The sequence below is a fragment of the Phocoena sinus genome, chromosome 10 (assembly GCF_008692025.1).
Source record: "Phocoena sinus isolate mPhoSin1 chromosome 10, mPhoSin1.pri, whole genome shotgun sequence".
Lineage (NCBI taxonomy): Eukaryota > Metazoa > Chordata > Mammalia > Artiodactyla > Phocoenidae > Phocoena > Phocoena sinus.
In genome coordinates, this window is record NC_045772.1 from 64,696,630 (window position 1) to 64,713,505 (window position 16,876).

General features: G+C 57.7%; 1 protein-coding gene across 4 annotated transcripts; it reads right to left on the bottom strand.

Annotated features, from left to right (window-relative positions):
- Window positions 1-671: 671 nt before the first annotated feature.
- On the bottom strand, window positions 672-13,193 carry CACNB3 (calcium voltage-gated channel auxiliary subunit beta 3). 4 transcript variants are annotated; one of them, XM_032646311.1, is made up of 13 exons: window positions 13,028-13,193; window positions 5,843-5,965; window positions 5,498-5,620; window positions 4,921-5,036; window positions 4,573-4,637; window positions 4,353-4,372; window positions 4,074-4,154; window positions 3,804-3,862; window positions 3,526-3,635; window positions 3,071-3,222; window positions 2,747-2,857; window positions 2,498-2,647; window positions 672-2,040 (listed from the first exon to the last, which is right to left on the bottom strand). In XM_032646311.1, exons 1-13 carry the CDS (start codon window positions 13,067-13,069, stop codon window positions 1,726-1,728), a joined length of 1,467 nt encoding a protein of 488 aa, XP_032502202.1. In that variant the 5' UTR covers window positions 13,070-13,193; the 3' UTR covers window positions 672-1,725. The 4 variants fall into 4 exon arrangements, with proteins under 4 accessions (XP_032502202.1, XP_032502204.1, XP_032502201.1 ...); XM_032646313.1 differs by having other exon boundaries at window positions 2,762-2,857; window positions 13,028-13,188; XM_032646310.1 differs by lacking the exon at window positions 13,028-13,193 and adding an exon at window positions 9,610-10,324.
- Window positions 13,194-16,876: the final 3,683 nt, after the last annotated feature.

Consider the following 16,876-nt stretch of genomic DNA (forward strand, 5'->3'; position numbering starts at 1 on the left):
CTCTGGCTTCACAGAACTTGTAGCTCTGGCCTGGACACCCTCCAGGGAGCTTTGCACAAGGGTGAGAAAGGAAAGCAGTTGTGAAACTTTGGCAGGTGAAGCAGTCAGAACCACTCTTCCACCCTGGTGCAGTGTGCTTGACACCAAGTCTTCAGGACCTTTGCTTGTGGCTCCCTAACTGCTGAGCCCACTGCTCATGGGAGGTTGTGGAGACAGGCACCAGAGGCATCACGGAAAGGTGAGCTGGGCCCAGCTGAGTTTAGGTTGTGGGGAGAGGGCTAGAGGGCTGCACGGCCTGGGTCCTCCCCCAATACTCTTATCACATGCTCTTCCTTACCCATCAAAGAGCTGGGCAAGTACCTGGAGTTCAAGTTGCAACTACTTCAGGACCTTTTTGGCCTGAGGTAGGGACCGTGTAAGGTGACTAAGCCTCTTCTCCACCTCCCCAAACAAGTCCCTTCTGTGCTGCTGAAAGTTTCCCTCCAGGCCCTGGGCATGAAGGGGTACCTGGGAATATAGTGCCTCCCCCAGCTCTGTCCTTTTCCCTTCCCAGTTAATGGGTTCTTTGTGAGAGAGAGGAGGCCAGGATACTTCTTTACCTCCTCCAGACTTGGGCCATGCAGTGAGGAACTTGGCTACTTGAGCCAGCAGACATACACCAGGAGCCCGAGGGATGGTGCATGGTGTTTATTAGTGATGACGGTGAGGTGGGGCAGGGTCCTGTGGAGCATGCTCTGTAGGTCACACACTAGAGCTTTAAGGTGGGTACACAGGGCCTCTGGGGGCTGTCCACTGGGTCCTATCTCTCCCCCTCTAACCCTAACTTAACAAGCAGCTGCTATGAATCAGGGAATAAAGTCTGAGGCCCATGTCCCCCAGGAGGCATGAAGGCCAAGAACAGAGATGACAGGATGCAAGAGCAAAAGAATGAGTGGGGCAAGGAGGCCCCTGAAGCTGTCCATACGCTCTCCGCTCCACACGCCCTCCCTTCCCAAAGCCCCAGTCCAGGTTGGCTCCCGTCTGACATTTGGCCTGACCATGTTCCTGGTCCTTCAGGTGTTAGGAAGCTTCCTGGCAGGTGAGGAGAGCCCTTCCCTTCAAGGGCTTCAACTGTGAGGCCTTTGGCCCTGGCCCAGCCTGCCTGTGCTCCAGCCTCGTGTGTGGATGCCCCACCCCAGCTGATGGATGGGAGTGCCACCCTGTTGGGCTTTGATTGTCTCATTTCTAATGTGTGGCAGTGAGGCGAGTGGAGGCTCTCAGACCCCAAAGCACAACCCCTGAGTCCCTTGGGTTAGGATAGTAGCTGCTCAGGGACCTTGTTTCTTCCTCATGTCATGCTGCCCACACCCCACGTTCTTGTCACTTTGAGGGGGCATCCCTTCCCTGAGTCTGGTGGGAAGGCCCCTGCTAAGGGGATCCTGGCCTGAGGGCACTGCCCAGTGGGGCAGCTTCTTGTGCAGGAGGAGAGGAAGGTGCCAGGGGTGCAGCACACACAGCTAGTACCTGGAATGGGAGCCTAGGGGGTCACTGTGCCCAGGAGGTGAGGGGGCCCCACGCTTCTCCCAGAACCTTGGGACTGCAGGCAGCCCTGGAGCTGGGGCCGGGCAGGGGGTTTTGGGGGCTGAGCCTAGTGCCAGCCTAATGCCAGTCTAACTCCAACCTGCCTGGAGCGGGTGCCCCAGATAGCTGTGCCTGTGCATGCCAGGGTCGGGCAGCAGGAAGCTGTCAGTAGCTATCCTTGGGCCAGGGCCGGTTGCGCTGCCAGTTCCGGTCATTGTGGTTGTGCTCCGAGTCCTGCGCCAGGAGCCGGTCTTGGGGGTCGTGCCCATTAGCACTAGGCAGCCCCGAGGTGTGTTGGCGGTGAGGCTGGTACAGGTCCTGATAGGCATCTGCATAGTCCTCCTCCAGGTGGCGGGAGCTGCGCTGCGAAGATCCTGTCCAGGCTTGGCGGGAGCTCTCGCTGGCCTCATCGGAGGGCATCAAGCTGTCCCGCTCGAGGGGTGAGTGCTCCTCGCCACGCTCCCCTAGCAGCTGCTGGTTCTGGGGACAAGACAGAAGCTCTAAGTGAGGCCATGCGGACCTCGCCTTGGCCTCCCTGCCACCTCTAGCAGGGTGGGGATTTCTTCCCCCCTCAACTCTCAGTCCCTGGGTACACGAAATAGTGCAAGGAAGGAGAAGCATACTGGAGCATTCTCCCACTTCAGACACGGAAAACTGGAGCTTTTGACTCCCACAAAATTCAAGCTCTGTCTTCAAGACAGACTAAGGAGAAGGGTTTGGAAAGTGTGTTTCTTTGGAGTCCTAAAAAAATAGCCTTTGGTCACACATCTCATTGCTTTATTTCCTCTCATCAGGAAGTGCCTTCGCCCATATGCCCTAGCTCTGCTCTCTGACCCTTTGGCCTTCAAACTGGAGGCCAAGGGTGATCCTCCGGGCAGGGAGGGGGCATTGTTTTGGCTGGCTTAGCCTGAGCATCTGTGCCCTTGGAAATGGCTACCTGAAGTCCAGGTATGGTACTGGGAGGGCCGAGAAGTCCAGGGCCGGGGGCTGGGTGGTGGGTGGCCCTCCAGTAAACCTCCAGGTACTCAGCCAGGTGCTCACAGGCATCCTCCAGCTGGTTCTCATCCAGAATCACATCAAATGACTCCTGGAGGGAAGGAAAAGGGGGAATATTGGCTTCTTCTCAGCAGGAGCCCTCCACCCATCTCCATCACTCCCCCAGCCCTGGAAAAGCAAGAGCGGGTACAGGAGTAGCGCTCACTGGTGGGCACTGAACCAGCTTATCATATGCCATCATCTGTACAGTCAGGTGCTTCATCTGTGACTTCCCCCGGGAGCGGATGAGACGCTGGAGTACCTGAGGGAAAAGGGCAGAGCTGGGCCTACAAAGAACTGGGCACATCCCCGACCTGCGATACTGCGTGAGGAGCAGGCGAGGATGACTTAGAATTGTGTTAAGGGGCAGCAGGAAAAGGGGATTCAGGAGCCCTCGGGCAGGGACCAAGCAGAGTTGTACCACATTCTAGGAGGGCAGCCCTGTGGGCCTTCTCCATCACCACCACTGACTTACCTTCGGTGAGGATACTTTGACAAAGACGATGATGGGGGCCAGTGAGGTCTTGGCCAGCTGTGCTGGGTGGTTGATGGTGTCAGCATCCAACACTACCAGCTGCAGGGACTTGGCCAGCTCGAATATGCGCTCGATCTCACTCTGCACTTCAGCTATGGAGGGAGGGAGGGAGGGAGCGAGCCGCAATGCTCACCAGTGGCTCCACCCCATCTGACTCCAACAGGGCTTTGGGGGCTCCCAAATGGTGGATGGGAAGGGACTGGAGGGAGAGCGTGTTCATCAAAGCCTGGGCAGGCAGAGGAACAGAGAATTGAGACTGGGTTCGGTTCTTGCCAATCCTGGGGCAGGTGGAGAAGAGGCTGGGCAGGAATGCAGTTGTCGGGGAAGAGAAAGGTAGGAGAAAGGTTCTCACTAACGCTTGAGTGGGCAGAGAAGCAGGAATGGGGACTTCTCACCAATGCTGGAGCGGGCAGAGGAACGCTCAATGATGGTCCTTTTGCCGGGATTGTTGAGCACAGATCGCTTTGCCAGTGAGAGGTCCGCTGTGACTCGGGTGATGGAGATCCTGGGGTGGGCATGGAGAAGCACAACCCACCTTTAAATTTCAAGCCTAGGCCCCTCCCTACCCAGGTCCTACCAATTTTCACTTTAGAGAAGCCCTTGCTACAGGCATCTGGAAAGAGACAATGATTTCTCCCTGGTTCTCATGCCTCCGCAGGCGAGGGCAGCTTACCTGCCATCAAACCTATGTTTGAGGAAGTCGAAGAGAGCCTTCTGCATCATGTCTGTGACCTGGGTGGGAGGGGTGAGGGGAAAGGCATGCAACTGACTGGGGGCCGTCTTGGAGGGGGGCAGCATCCCCAGGTGTGGCCATGGAGCCCAGCCCCTCCACACCCAGACCTTGGGGGATGGGGAGGGGGGAAACATCCCCTCCCACTGTCCCTGGGCCCTTCCTGTGGCAGGTTTGGTAGAGGCAACTCTGGGGTCAGGGACCTCTTCTCACCTCATAACCTTTCAGAGAGGGTCCCACCAGCACCACAGGCCGCATGGAGGGCACCACATCATAGGGGGGAATATGTTCCGCCTGCAGAATTGACCTGAGTTCAGGCAAAGTCATGGCTGTGTGGCCTGCCCTTCACCTGACTGGGGTGGGGCAGATTCAGAAGTTCTGGGCCCCCTCCCCTCTGTGTTTTCTTGCCCCTCCAACAATGATTGCCCAGAAACCTGTCCCCACAGCCAGAAGCCATGAGCCCCCCAAGCCCCAGTCCCTTCCTTGACTCACCTGCTTTTGCTTCTGCTTGGCTTTTTGGAAAAGGAAATAAAAGATTAAAGTTGGTGAAGCGGGGAAAGGCCCTGGGGGCACGGTATTCCCGTCCCCAGGGGAGACCCTGGGCTTCTCCCAGCTCCAACCCCTTCCCACACTGTTCACCTGGGAGACTCTCCCTTCCCCCTGTGTCTGAGTTACCCACCTACCCAAGACAGGTGGGTTGAGGGGAGGCTACCTAGAGATGGAGGAGGGGAGCGTCGGTTGCCAATGTCACTCAGGCTGGATGGGTTCCCAGATCTCCTAAGAGCAGAAAGGGAGGTCAATAAGCGTCTTTGTGTGTCTGTTCTAGACAGTATTTAATCGTTGTATACGTCTCCTCACATTTTAGCTAGTGAGGGAAGTGCATGTGACGGGAGCGTTTGTGTGTGTGAGCTTTGATGTGTGTGCATTTCTGAATGCATACGCTAGGTGTGAGTGTGCATATTTTTGGGCGGGGATGTGTGTGCATGTGTGGTGATGTGGACTGTGGGTAAAGTGCACACGTCTGGGGTGTATGTTTACTGAGTCACAGCCCTGCTCTCACCTGGCCTTCTGCTCCTGCTTGAGCCGGATGCTCTCGAGGCGCTGGGGGCTGGGGATGAAGGCGATGTCCCCACCCTCTTTCACTAGCCGCCCGATCCACCAGTCATTGCTGTACTTCTGGGGGTGGGGTGGAGCGGAAGGGGCGGTGAGGGGAGGTGACCCAGGCCTCAGTCCTGGCACTTCAACGTGAAGGAGCCAGGGAGGCATTGGGACAGCGGGTCTGAGGAAGGCAGCGCGAGGGGAGGCGGGCAGGAGAAGGTACCAGAGGGAAGGGCAGCCAGGTTTGAGACCCCCAAGACTTCAGCGTGAGGCATCACAGCTGTCACAGGGAACCTAAGATGCAACTAATCTAATGGCTTACTTTTACAGATATGGAGACTGAGGCCCAAGCCAGGCCTTAGGAGGATGGAGACCCTGAAGATTAGGTCTTGGATATGAGGGTTTTACGGGGGTGTGTTAAGCATAAGAGTTGAGGAGCTTGGGGAACTTGTTTATAAATGAGGACCGAAGCAAGAGGAATGGGAACTGGGGCAAAAGCAGAGAGATTAAGTGGCTTCTATTTGGAGGGGAGTGGTCACCTCTTTAATGTGCAGGAAATCTTTGGCCTCAAAGTTGACTCCAGAGCCCTGGACTGGGCATTCCTCATCCAGCACACCACAGTAGCTGACATTGGTCCTCACAGCAAACGCCACGGGTTTGTGCTGGAGAATTTGACCATTGGTGCAAATGAGGGGAGCCTCAGAGCACCCCTTCCAGTTTCAGTGCCCCATCAGCTGAGGGCGGAGGCCCCATCAGTCTGCCCATCCACACGCACACCCTTTCACACTCACACACATCCTGCCCATTGACCCCTCGAGACTTAGGACCTAGCACAAGTTTCCACCCAGTCTGGCCTGTCCTGCCCTCAGCCGGCAAGATGATACCTTGGCCCTTTCAAGCTGCTGCTGAGCCTGGCTCTCCACTTCACGCCGGGCACTCTCCCGGTCCTCCTCCAGGGATACGTCTGAGTCCAGAGATGGGCGGCTGGTATAGGAGCCAGCTGAACCCTGGCATGGGGGAGAGGCTGTGACCCGTGGGCTCAGGTGTGAAGGGCACTAGAGAGGCACCTCCGAACCCTACAGTGGTGCCACCACTAACCTCAGCCTCTCCAGCTCCACGGGGGTGGCTGGGCCCGCCAGTCCCTCCTGTCTCCCCAAGAAGGGCCCCAGTGCCTCTGGGGCTGCAGAAAAGCCGGCCCAACCCATATGTGCTATGATCTGGGCCCCTCCCCCCAAGCCTGTTAATACTGCAGCCTCGAATAGAGCTTTCCCTTCCCTCCTTCCTCCCTTTTCTCCCCTTGACCATGTCCTGTTAGGCAGAGGGAAGTGAGATGTACTGAAGATGATATATTGGAGATGATTTGGAATCTTCGGAATCCAAAGACCCAGCCCTCTTGTTCACATCAGCCTGCAAAGCAGCTTGGAAATTATTTCCTTAAAATGCCTGGGAGGAGTACAGCCAGCCAGGAACAGTCAGGAGACACTGGTTGGCAAGGCACTGGTCCTGAGTGTCAGGATATAGCCGCGCACCCCCTTAGATCCCATCTCCTCCAGTCCCTACTCTTCCAGGGTGAAGAGGAGGCCACAGGGCTCCCAACTCCAGAAAGTTACTCCCTCTCTACTCTCCCCACCCCCACTTTCTTTCCTCTCACACCCGCTGGGACAACTGGCCAGGTGTGGGCAGCAAACAAGACAGATTGACCAAGTGACACAAAGCTATCTCCCTAAGCCTGGGTGAGGCGGGGCCACACCTACCACCTGGCCTACATCTCCCCACCCCTTGCCCAAGGGGATATCAGCCCTGGAGGAAGGCTGAGGTGGTGCCAGGCAACCCAGCCAGGAGCAACCCTGGGGATGCAGGGAAAGGGTCTTTGGTAACCTGAGCCAGGAGAGTGTCAGAGTCCTGCCCATTGGAAGGGCCTTTGGGCAATGAAGGTGCATTTGGAGGGCTGCCGAGCTCACCTTCAAGGCCCTGAGGGAGATGTACAACTGAACAAAGGAAGCTGGGCCTTAGGGCAGGAGGACAGAAGTCAGGCTGGCTGGGTTTCCCCCTCAGTCTAGGGAAAAGGGAGCCTTTTGTTTCCTGCTTCAGTTTCCCCTCTTTATGGGCAGAAGTCTGAAAGTGACACTTCCATCAATTCTGAGGGGCAGGTGGCAGAGATAAGGCAGAAGCCTAAAGGGTCCGTGTGGGAATGTGTATGTGTATGTGTGTTTAGTAGAATGTTCTCAGGCTGAGGAACATTCCTTCAAGCCTACTGTGCATAAAGGCAGCAGAGGCCAGATTCTTGGTGGGGAAGACAAACTCACACACCTGCCCCAGCCCCGCCATGGGCAAGAGGACTGGTCAGACTGATGTCAGCCCAGGTCCTAGAGCGTAAGCGAAAGACAATGTCTGTGGTAGACCCAAGGCATGAAGATAGCACAAGGAGGGAAAGTCCTGCATATTACAGACAATGTTCCCCATCTCTCCTGAGAACCAAATAAGGCTGGCTTGGCAGCAGGATGAAGAGCAGCTGAGCCCCAGGAAGAACCTTTGCACTGTCAGTTGAGTGGGGGGTCCTCCTTCCAGGGGCCTGGGGCACAGGAGACACCTCTGTGGGAAATGGCTATCTGAAGTAAATAGGGGCCAACAGGCTAGGAGGCAGGAGGCAAGGCAGGATGACCACTCGCTTTGATAAGTGTACATCAGGTATCTCCTAGTTGCCCAGACCTGTGCTGGGAGAGAAGTCTGATCTTTACCCTCTGTTCTCCAGGATCTCAAGCTAATTTAGTCATTTTTGTGTCCCTGCCTGGGGCATCTGGGTTACCTGGCCTCTCACCCTAAGACGGGAATGACAGGATCTCTCCCTAAATGTTTAGTAAGTCATGCTCAGACTGAAATCCCCTCTCCGTTATTCCCAAGTCCTCAGAGCTCACCCATCACTCCGGGAACAGGGCTGCCCTGCCAAGCATACTCTGGGGTCTTGCCTCCCCCAGCCCTGTTATGCCCAAACAGCCAGAGCCTCAGTACTTGGGAGCTGCCAGGAGTTGGCACAGTGCCCTGGTGGTGCCCCCCTTGCCTGGTGAGTGTGTGGGCAGGCTGCAGCTCCACTCTTGCCTGGCACGGGGGAAGGAGAGGAGGGAGATGAGCCGTTGGATTTATTTAGAGCCTGATTTCCCTCCTACTGCTTCAGAGGGGGCCCTGGGGAGAGCAGGGAGCCAGGCAAGAGAAAGGGAAGTGGGGGAGGGTAATCCAGGAACCAGAGAAGGGTGGGGAGCGAGCGATGGGTTAGCAGGCTGCCCCCAACACCATCCACACGTCAGGCTTCACCTTGCAACAGTCCTAGCCTTCTCAACCAGGGACAGGAAGAACCTTCTACGGCCCTCCAGCCCCACGGAGAGGTTCATTCTCAAGCTCACCTTGGCACCCTGGGCTGTGCCAGCTGTCCCTTCAACTGTCAGAAAGAGGTGTTCACCACAGCCTTGAAAATCATCTGCTCTAGCCGCAATGTAATTAGCCCCAAAGGCCCAATCAATGGGGAACTGGGCCCCAGCAGGAGCCCAGTCCCAGGAAAGGACTGACAGCTGCCTATTCTGAGCCCTAGGACTCATCTATCTCGGACTTCGCAGCAAGAGATGGGAGAAGACTCCAACACTCCCCTTTCGACTCTGGAGTGCTCTACCCTCCATACCTATCAGGGACTCCTTCTAAGCCATCTAGTTGCCCTCATAAGGAGGTCTTCTTGTAGGATATTTGAGAGAAGGGACTGAGCTGCTGCTGCCCATCCTTGCCCCCATCTTTCCAGGCACTTCTCCCTGCGCTCTGAGCTCCGGGAATCACTGCCTAATGAGCTGATTTCTCTCAGTGGGTCAGGAGATAAAAGCAAAGAGGAGAATTAAATATTTATCAGCTGCCTGGTTCTCTGAGCGAAGAGCTTCCTCTCCATCCCCAGGCCCTCCATGCTGAGCAGGAGCTCAGGATGCCCGCTGCTCTGAGGATGCCTCAGCAGGAGGAGTGGAATGGATGGGGCTCAGTCAGCTGGCTCATCCATGTGCTGGGTGCCCAGTTTTCAGCCTGGGAGAGAAGCTGGGCTGGAGGCAGGGTGAGGAGATAAGGCAATGCTCAGGGATGGACAGCAGAAGGGGATAATGGAGGTCCTCAAGTTTTATGATCCGTCTGTCTGAAGGGGCTGGTATTGGATTCTCTGCTGTTCTCCAGGCTCCCTAATTTGTCCTTTACTTGAGGCACAGGAGGTCTGGATTGTCCCCCTCTGCAAGGGCCCCGGCTTCTCCTGTAGCTGTTGTGTTCAGACCCCATAAATCCTCCCTTGGGAACTCCAGACGTTGCATGAGGCCTCTCTAAAGCCTCTGTGCCCTCAGCCTCCAGCCCCTCCTCCCTCCACCCTTCTGTCCTGGGCTGTGGAGCCACCCGCTCTGAGCCTTTCCCCCACGCTGGCCCCTCTTGGCACACACCCGATGCCCCTTGCTCTAGGACGGGGGCACTGGGGAGCCTCTGGCATGAAAACCCATCTCCCCACTTTCCTGGAGCGCCCTCCTACACGCCCTGCCCCGCCGCAGAGGCGTTTTTCAAAGTCCTGAACTGGGGTAAGGGTCCAAGGGAGATGAGGTGTCACCCCAACTTCCCCACCCCCACCCTCCCCGTGGGCACTCACCGCCTCCGAGTCCTCAAACCCGGGCACGTAGGAGTCGTCATACATGGGGGAGTCCGGGTGGGGGGAAGCGAGCGGCGCCAGGGGCGGGGGCGGCCCGGAGGCAGGGGCGAGGACAGCGGGCCGCGCCCGGGAGATGCCACCGAGCCCCGCAGCCCTGCGGGCGGCGGTGGAGAGCGAGAGCGCGAAGGAGGGAGCGAGTCGCGAAGACCAGCTGCTCCGAGCTCAAATCACCGCTCCCCCCACCTTACCCCCCCCCCCCCCGCAACCCTGCCGGTCCCACCCCGAGCGCGGCTGAGGAATCTGGCGCCGGCTCCTACAACAATAGTGCCCGCCCACCTGCCCCCCCTCCCCGGGGGCGGGCGCGGGGGGCGGCGGGGGGCACCGGCCACCCGCGGAGCCCGAGACCCGGCCGGGAGAGGTGGCCGACGGGAGCCGGGTAGAAGGTGGGTCCCCAAGCACCTATGGGGCAGAGGGGCGGCGGAGAGGAAGGGGAGGAGAGACTGCGGGCGGGGCGGATCCTGGCTTGGAGGAGGCGGGGCGAGGAGAGATGCGGAGACAGAGACATACGGCAACCCAGGAAATACTCCGCCGGGAAACAAAGGGCTGGAGCGGGGGAGGGGACGCGGAGACTGCTTGGGAGACGAGACCCCACCGAGAAAGGAGAGGGCGCCGGTTAAGGAGAGACAGGAGAGAGAGAGAGAGAGAGAGAGAGAAAGGAGGTACAGAGGCAGAGGGAGGAAGAGGGGAGGCAGGAAAGTGGGAGACTGGGGGAGACAGAAGAGGCGGGGCGGGGGCGGGGGCGGGGGGGCAGACGGGGGAGGGACGGCAGGTGAGAGGGCGGGGTGTCTGGGCCCTGGCGGCACGCGAGACTCCAAACGCAAACCCCGGTACTGGGGAGGAATGGATTTAGCGACCCCAGGCCAATGCCGAGAAAGTAGCCCCTGCCCTCCCTCCGTCCCCCGCCCCCAGGCTCTTGGTCCCCTCAGTACTGGGACTCTTGCAGCAAAGGACCTTGTTGCGCAACCCGTGCGAAGGGGGAGGATTGGGGCCCGGCCACCCTACACCTGTTGCGCGGGCAGATTTCATCCTAGTCTGGCCAGGATGGGGGTTCCCTTCCTCACTTCCTTGCCAAGGACTGTGCCAGGCATTGCCAAGGCATCGTGGGAACTGGCGTAGGGAGGGGCTGTTTTAGGCGAGCCTAAAGGGAAGAGGAAAGAAACCAGAGAGCCGAGGTCGGGGGATGGTCGTGGCTTGGACAGAAGGTGAGAGAGCCTGGCCACGCGGGGTTTGGGAGGGGGAAGGGCAAGTGTCCCCAGAGTCACTAGTGTAAGGCCAGATCCCCTCCTTAGCAAAAGGATGAGGCTGGGCTGGGGTGCCTAGTATCTGGGTTGGAGCCACGTGTACTGCTCTACCAGTCAGTCTCCTTCAAAAGGGGCACCCAGATTTGACGTTGGAGACTGAACAGCAGCCCTTACCTTGAGGAAACTTCCTCAAAGATCCACCCATTTGAGCTCCAGAGCAAAATTATTCCTTTGAATTTTGATGGCCTACCTACCCCTTCATGCCCTCCCTCCCCGTCCCCTGGGGGTGGGGGTGGATGTGAGGTAGACAGAGGGTTACACTTGGAGAGCTTCACAGCTCAGTCCTTCTCCACTCCCAGTGTCTCACACCCACGAGGGTGAATCCACAATTTGCTCGTCCCTTTTCTTCCTGGGCTACAGGGGAATTAGTAAACCAAAACTCTGACAGGGTTGGGTGAGATCTACAGTAGGAAGCCCTGCACGTGGGAGAGAGAGGAAGACCACCCGAACCAATTGGCTTCCCACTTATGTCACTGGTTCATGTTCCCTTAGCAAGAAAAAGAGAAGGGGCCTCATCTTAAGACTATCTTTAGTCTGCCTTTAGTCTGTCACCATCCTGTGAGTGGTGCATTCCAGCCCTGCCCAGCATCTTCCTCCTGCTGAATTTGGTGAACAACTTTGTTGGAGCCCCTATGGCTCACTATTGGGGGAAGCAGTCTGCTTTCACGGTTCCCTCTCCTGAGGCCAGCACCATTTGGGGTTTGGTTATATGTTGGATTCTTCTGTATTGGAAGTTCCCAGACACTGTCTTCTCACTTTGTGCCCTCTCCCAGTTCCTCAGTATTCCTTATATCCTCTTTTATTCTCTGTCTCTTCAATTCCTTCTGTCCTTCCAGAGGGGCAGAAAGGAGGCATGAAATGTGAAACGATAAGACCCTCAAGGTGCTCTCTCCTGGGAGATGATTCTAATGAACAATACAGCTACTGGGGCTTCTGATTCTCCCCATCCCTGTATTTACTCTCCTGGCCTCTCCTTTAGGGACTCTCCCCACCACCAGGGTGTCCATGGGATTGTAGGTAACAGTGGATCTGCCATCAACCTCACTCCTTCCTTACACACCTTGTTGTCTTCATCCCCATCTGGGACAGTGGTGTCTAAGTCTGCTCACAAAGCATGAATTACCATGCTAACCACCCCCACCCCCGGAGATGTGTTCAGGTTCCTCATACCTGGCCCATCCCCTGGGTCCTGCAGGAGCTTCGGAGCCTCTCCCTGGTTCCCTTCTCTCTGAGTTGCTACTCACTGCCGCCTTCTATTTCTCACCTTACCCACACCTGCCTGCTCTAGTTCTCATGTAACAAGACATGTGCCTGTCAGTATCCATGTGGTCCCTAACCCCTTTTCTTTTCCCTGGCTGAGCATAAGAAGAGAAAGCTGAGGGGCGGGGAGGGGAGAAAGGATTCAAGGAGAGGATTCCTCCTGCCTTCCTCTTTCTCAGGAGAGAGTCATTAGAGTGGTAGCTGGCAGGTACTCGAGGCATGCCAGCAGGACGTGGGGGTCTTGGTGGTGGTGGGGAGCCTGAATAACCAGGTTTGGGAGTTGGAATTCTTGGGAGCCTCCAGAATGCATTCTGGCTTCTCCCGTAAGTGCACCAGGAAGCGGGACAGATCCCAATCCCTGAGTGTTGAATGGGGAAGCTGAGGCAGGAGCTAGGACCTCTAGGAAGTCCTTCTCCCCAGCAGTATTTAAGATCTGGACAAAGCCAAAGCCCCTAGCATTTAGCTGCTGGGCTGCCCCCAGGGAACCCAGGGAGGGCGCGCGCGGGGGGGGGGGGGGCGTGCTTGGCAGAGTCCTCCTCAGTCCTCACATCTAGCCCCTTTCCTGGCTCCCCAGACAGTCCTCCCTCCCCCCGCCTCCACCCCATCCCAGTCCCAGTGCTTAGAAGCTGCCAGCACTGGCCGCTCCCTCCTTTTCTACCTGCCACCTCTACCCTTAGCCTCACCTACTCGGCCTCCCTCCCTCCCCATCGCTGCAGTGTCCCCCAAATGCGGGCCCTCTTCCTAGCTCGCAGTGGGGCTCTCCTCCCACCCACTGGGGAGGGGACCCTCGCGTTTACCTCATTCAGCAGGAAGGTTGCACTGGAGTCAGAAAAAGACATAGACCGGGCTGGCGGCCTCTCCCCCTCCCCCGGGCCAGGGGCTCCGAGGCAGGAGCAGGACCGGGCCGCTGCTCTGCACACTGGCTCCCGCCTGCACGCCTGGCCTCGCCCCACGACCGCCAGGCTCCGACGGCTGCTCCCTTCCCTCTCTCCGGGTTCCCTCCCCCTTTCCTCCTCCCTCCTTCCTTCCCTCCCTTCTCTCTTCCTTTCTCTCCGCCTCTGTCACTCTCTCCTTCCCCTGTCGCCTTTCAGCCCTGCTCTCTCCATTTCCGTCTCTTCCTCCTCTCTACGGTCCATGTTCTCTTCATCTGGGTGCCTGCTACTGTCCTTCCATCCCTATATCTCGCCTCCATTCTCCGACCCCCCCTCCCCCATCTTCTTCCTCAAACCCCTCCCTAGAAAAGATAGGGACTCCGGAGCTCCCACCGCCACAGGCAGAAGGGCGGCAGTAGCTGGGGGGCTGCCTGGACTCCGGGGCTTTAGGCCCCTGCTCTGTGCGCCCGGCGCCCATCCTCCAGCGCCCGAGGAAGAAAGGCGCCGCGGTCCCAGCGACGGCTTCGACCTGTCCTCAGCAGAGGAAAGGATCGAAATCGCTAGCTCCAGCGTCAAGCGCCCCCTCTGGGTTCCGGGGAAGCTGTCCTGTCACTGCTCTCTCCCGGGTTCCGGGGCCGCGGGACTCAGCCCGCAAAGGCGAAGAGCGAGGCGAAGCGGCTCCTCTCCGACCGGCTGCAGCGCCCCCTGGGCTCATTCACCCGGAGGTCGCACACGCCCTCCAGGTGGTGGCACCCGTCCGGGGTCCCGTCTGTCGGCCGGCAGGGGTCCGGCCCTACCAGCAGGAGGCGCTGCCCTGGGCAGAGCAGAGGCGGCGCAACTCGGAGCCAGACCCCCTCCGAAGCCTAGGACGATCCCCTCACCCGTTCTTCTTCCCAGGAACTGCGGTCCCACCTCCAGACCCCTGGTATGGGACTCCAGGCTGCACCCTATCCCCACCCCCGTGGGGCTCCTTTGAGATCTTTGGATCTTCTGGGGCCCTGGCCGCTCCTACCTCCATCCTGGTCTCCAGGGGCACCCCCTCTAAGCCCGGCAGCGTCCGGGCCGGGCCTGGGTAGCACGGAGTACGGAGTCGCGGGACCGGTACCCCCTCCCGCCCCGTTCGGCGGGCACATCGAATAGGACAAGCCCAAGTTCTGGCGGGGGAAAGGGGGAGCAGGGGTGTAGCCCCAGCCAGCTCTCTCCCTGCACCCTTGTGAGCGGATCAGCTTCTCATTGGTCCCTCCAAACCCCCAATACCCCCAGGCTGGACACTCCTCCATACCAAAAACGGCGGCTGGAGGGAGGCGGCGGCCGACTCCGTGGCGGAGACAGATTCATCCTGAAGCGGAGTGACCCGGGGTCCTCAACGTCTCTCTCGGCATCAATTAGAACTCTTTCCTTTCAGATCGAGGGCGTTCCACTCTCCTCCTTGGCTCTTCTCTTAAGTCCTTTCCTCTGGGGGTTTCCGACCCTCCCCCCCCATCCTTCCACCCTCTGGGGATCTTTGGAAGACTTTCCTCCCTCTCTGTTCAGCTGACCCTGCCCTTGCCCCTATTCCAGAGGGAGGTACATTGGCGGAGAATCAATTCTCCTCTTTCCACCCCCAGCTCCTCCTCAGGGTTAACCTGAAAAGTTCTTTGGGAGGGCATCTCCTCCTCTCCCTCTCTGGTCTAGTCCATGGATCCCCTACCGCCCACCTACCCCCAAGTTACTCAGCTTCATCTATTCAGAGGAGATAAAGAGGGTGTGTGTGTGTGTTTTTAAAATGTGCGTGGAGCGTTTTTGTTTTGTTTTGTTTTGGCTCTAATAGAGGGAGCAGAAGCTTTGCCTGTCATTTGGCAATAAGACCCCGAGGGAGAGAGGCCCCTCCCTACACCCCCGCTGACCACAGCTAATGGACTAGCTCTTCTGGGCCTTGGGGCAGCTTAAGTTTCCATAGGAGAAGTGGGGGAGGGAGGTGCTGGCCAAGGCAAGCAATTGTCCCTGGCTTCCCCCTCCCTCCCTCCTCTGCAAGAACTTACAGCCTAGAACACCATCGCCCTCCACCGCTTACTTTAAAATAGAAATATCAGTGACTTCTCTCTGATCCTATCAGAGGGAATCTAAGTGCATAGGGGCAGCTCTGCACCCTTCATTTTTTCTCATTTCCATTCCAGCTGCTGGAGCACACAGCCCTCTCTCTTCTGCCACTGAGAGAAGGTAGGACCCTCAGAGCTAGAGCCGGGGGCCGAGCCCCCGTGTCCCCAGAACAGTCCTCTCCCAGCCCCTTCCATGTGAGATGACTGGCAGGAGTATCCCTCTCTGGGCCCTGTCCAGGACCCACACAGTCTTCCTCCCCACTTTACCTCCCTCAGTACCCCCATTTCTGGCCCTGACCTCACAGTATCTGGCACTCTGTTCAGAGGGGCCTCTAGCCTGGAGGCACTCCTGTGAGCCATACCTTAGCTTGGCGCCTTCAGCTGCAGGCCCCCAGGGCTTCCCAGGCAGCCTTCATCCCTTCTCCCTAGGGTCAGCTCCCTCTCTTCTCTAACCTCCTAAGTTGTCAGGACCTCAGGCTATTTGACAGGGCCTCTGCTAGCCCTTTTGTCTAGGCTTTGTGCAGACACAACTCTGCATAGGTGGTTGCCCTACTGATCTGGAGTTGGATTTCAATCCCCACTTGCCTTGTCAGCAAGGCATAACTCACAGCTGTACTCAGTGGCCCCAGCATTTGAAAACCTGTGTACCACAAAGGACAGAGAACAAAGATCACCATGTCCATCCCTTTGTACCTACTCTACCGTGAGCTTCTGAGGAAGCTCTGTGGAAGTAGTTTCCACGTGGAATCCCCATTGCCAACTCCAGATAATACTCTGGGGAAGTTCCTCTAACATCAAACCTCACCTCCTCCTGCTGCAATCTCGGTCTTCTTTTTCTGGGCTCTGCCTCTGGGCCCGTGGTGATGTTTGATGCTTCTAGGCACTTTCAGGCTCCATCCCCTGACGCAGCATTTGCTACAAATAAGTCTGAAGAGTTTATTGCTGACAGTGGCCAGCAAGACTGCAGCTTCCTTCCCACACCAGGCCTCTCTAGAGGGACTGGGCTCTCAGCTGTGGCTCCAAGGCCCAGCTCTTGCCTGCTCTGGGGCAAGTGGTGTGACTGCTCTGTGGATTAGGGGGTTCCTTTTCATACCTGGGAAGGAGGGAAGGCGAGAGGGCTGAGATGCTTAGTTCTCATTCTCTTTCTGCCCAGAGTCTGGTTCAGCCTGGCACATAGTAGGTTCTTGACATATGTTTATTTTAGTCTTAGATCTCAGTTTCCATTGCATGTGATTGGTGATTCCAATTCCACAAAATGCACTGGAGAGAGGAACAAGGCTGGGACAGGAGCAGTACTCTAGGGCTGCCCCAGGTGGAGGAAGGGGTATGAGAGGCAGGATCCCCAGGGTGGCCTTGGGAAGGGGGGCTGGCCTCGACTTTGCCTCCTTCTCTCCTTTGCTCTTGCCAAACTCTTAACACTTTAGGACCCTGAATCACAGCACGGCCCAAGGGGCCAGTTCAAGTCCTTCCTCCACTCCCACATATTTACAGGCTTTGTAAACATCAGAGGTTAGGCAGGGAAGTTGGGGTTGAAAAGAGATGGGATTGGGGGGGGGGAATCCCCAGGAGGGGTGTTGAGAGTTGGATTACTGAGGCCTAAGTGGGGGCAGAGTTCCCCAAGTGGGGGCAGTGGAAACATCCCAGGGCTTCCAAAAGCTGGGACAGAGGAGACTTGGGCCTCCTTTAGGAAGGTGGC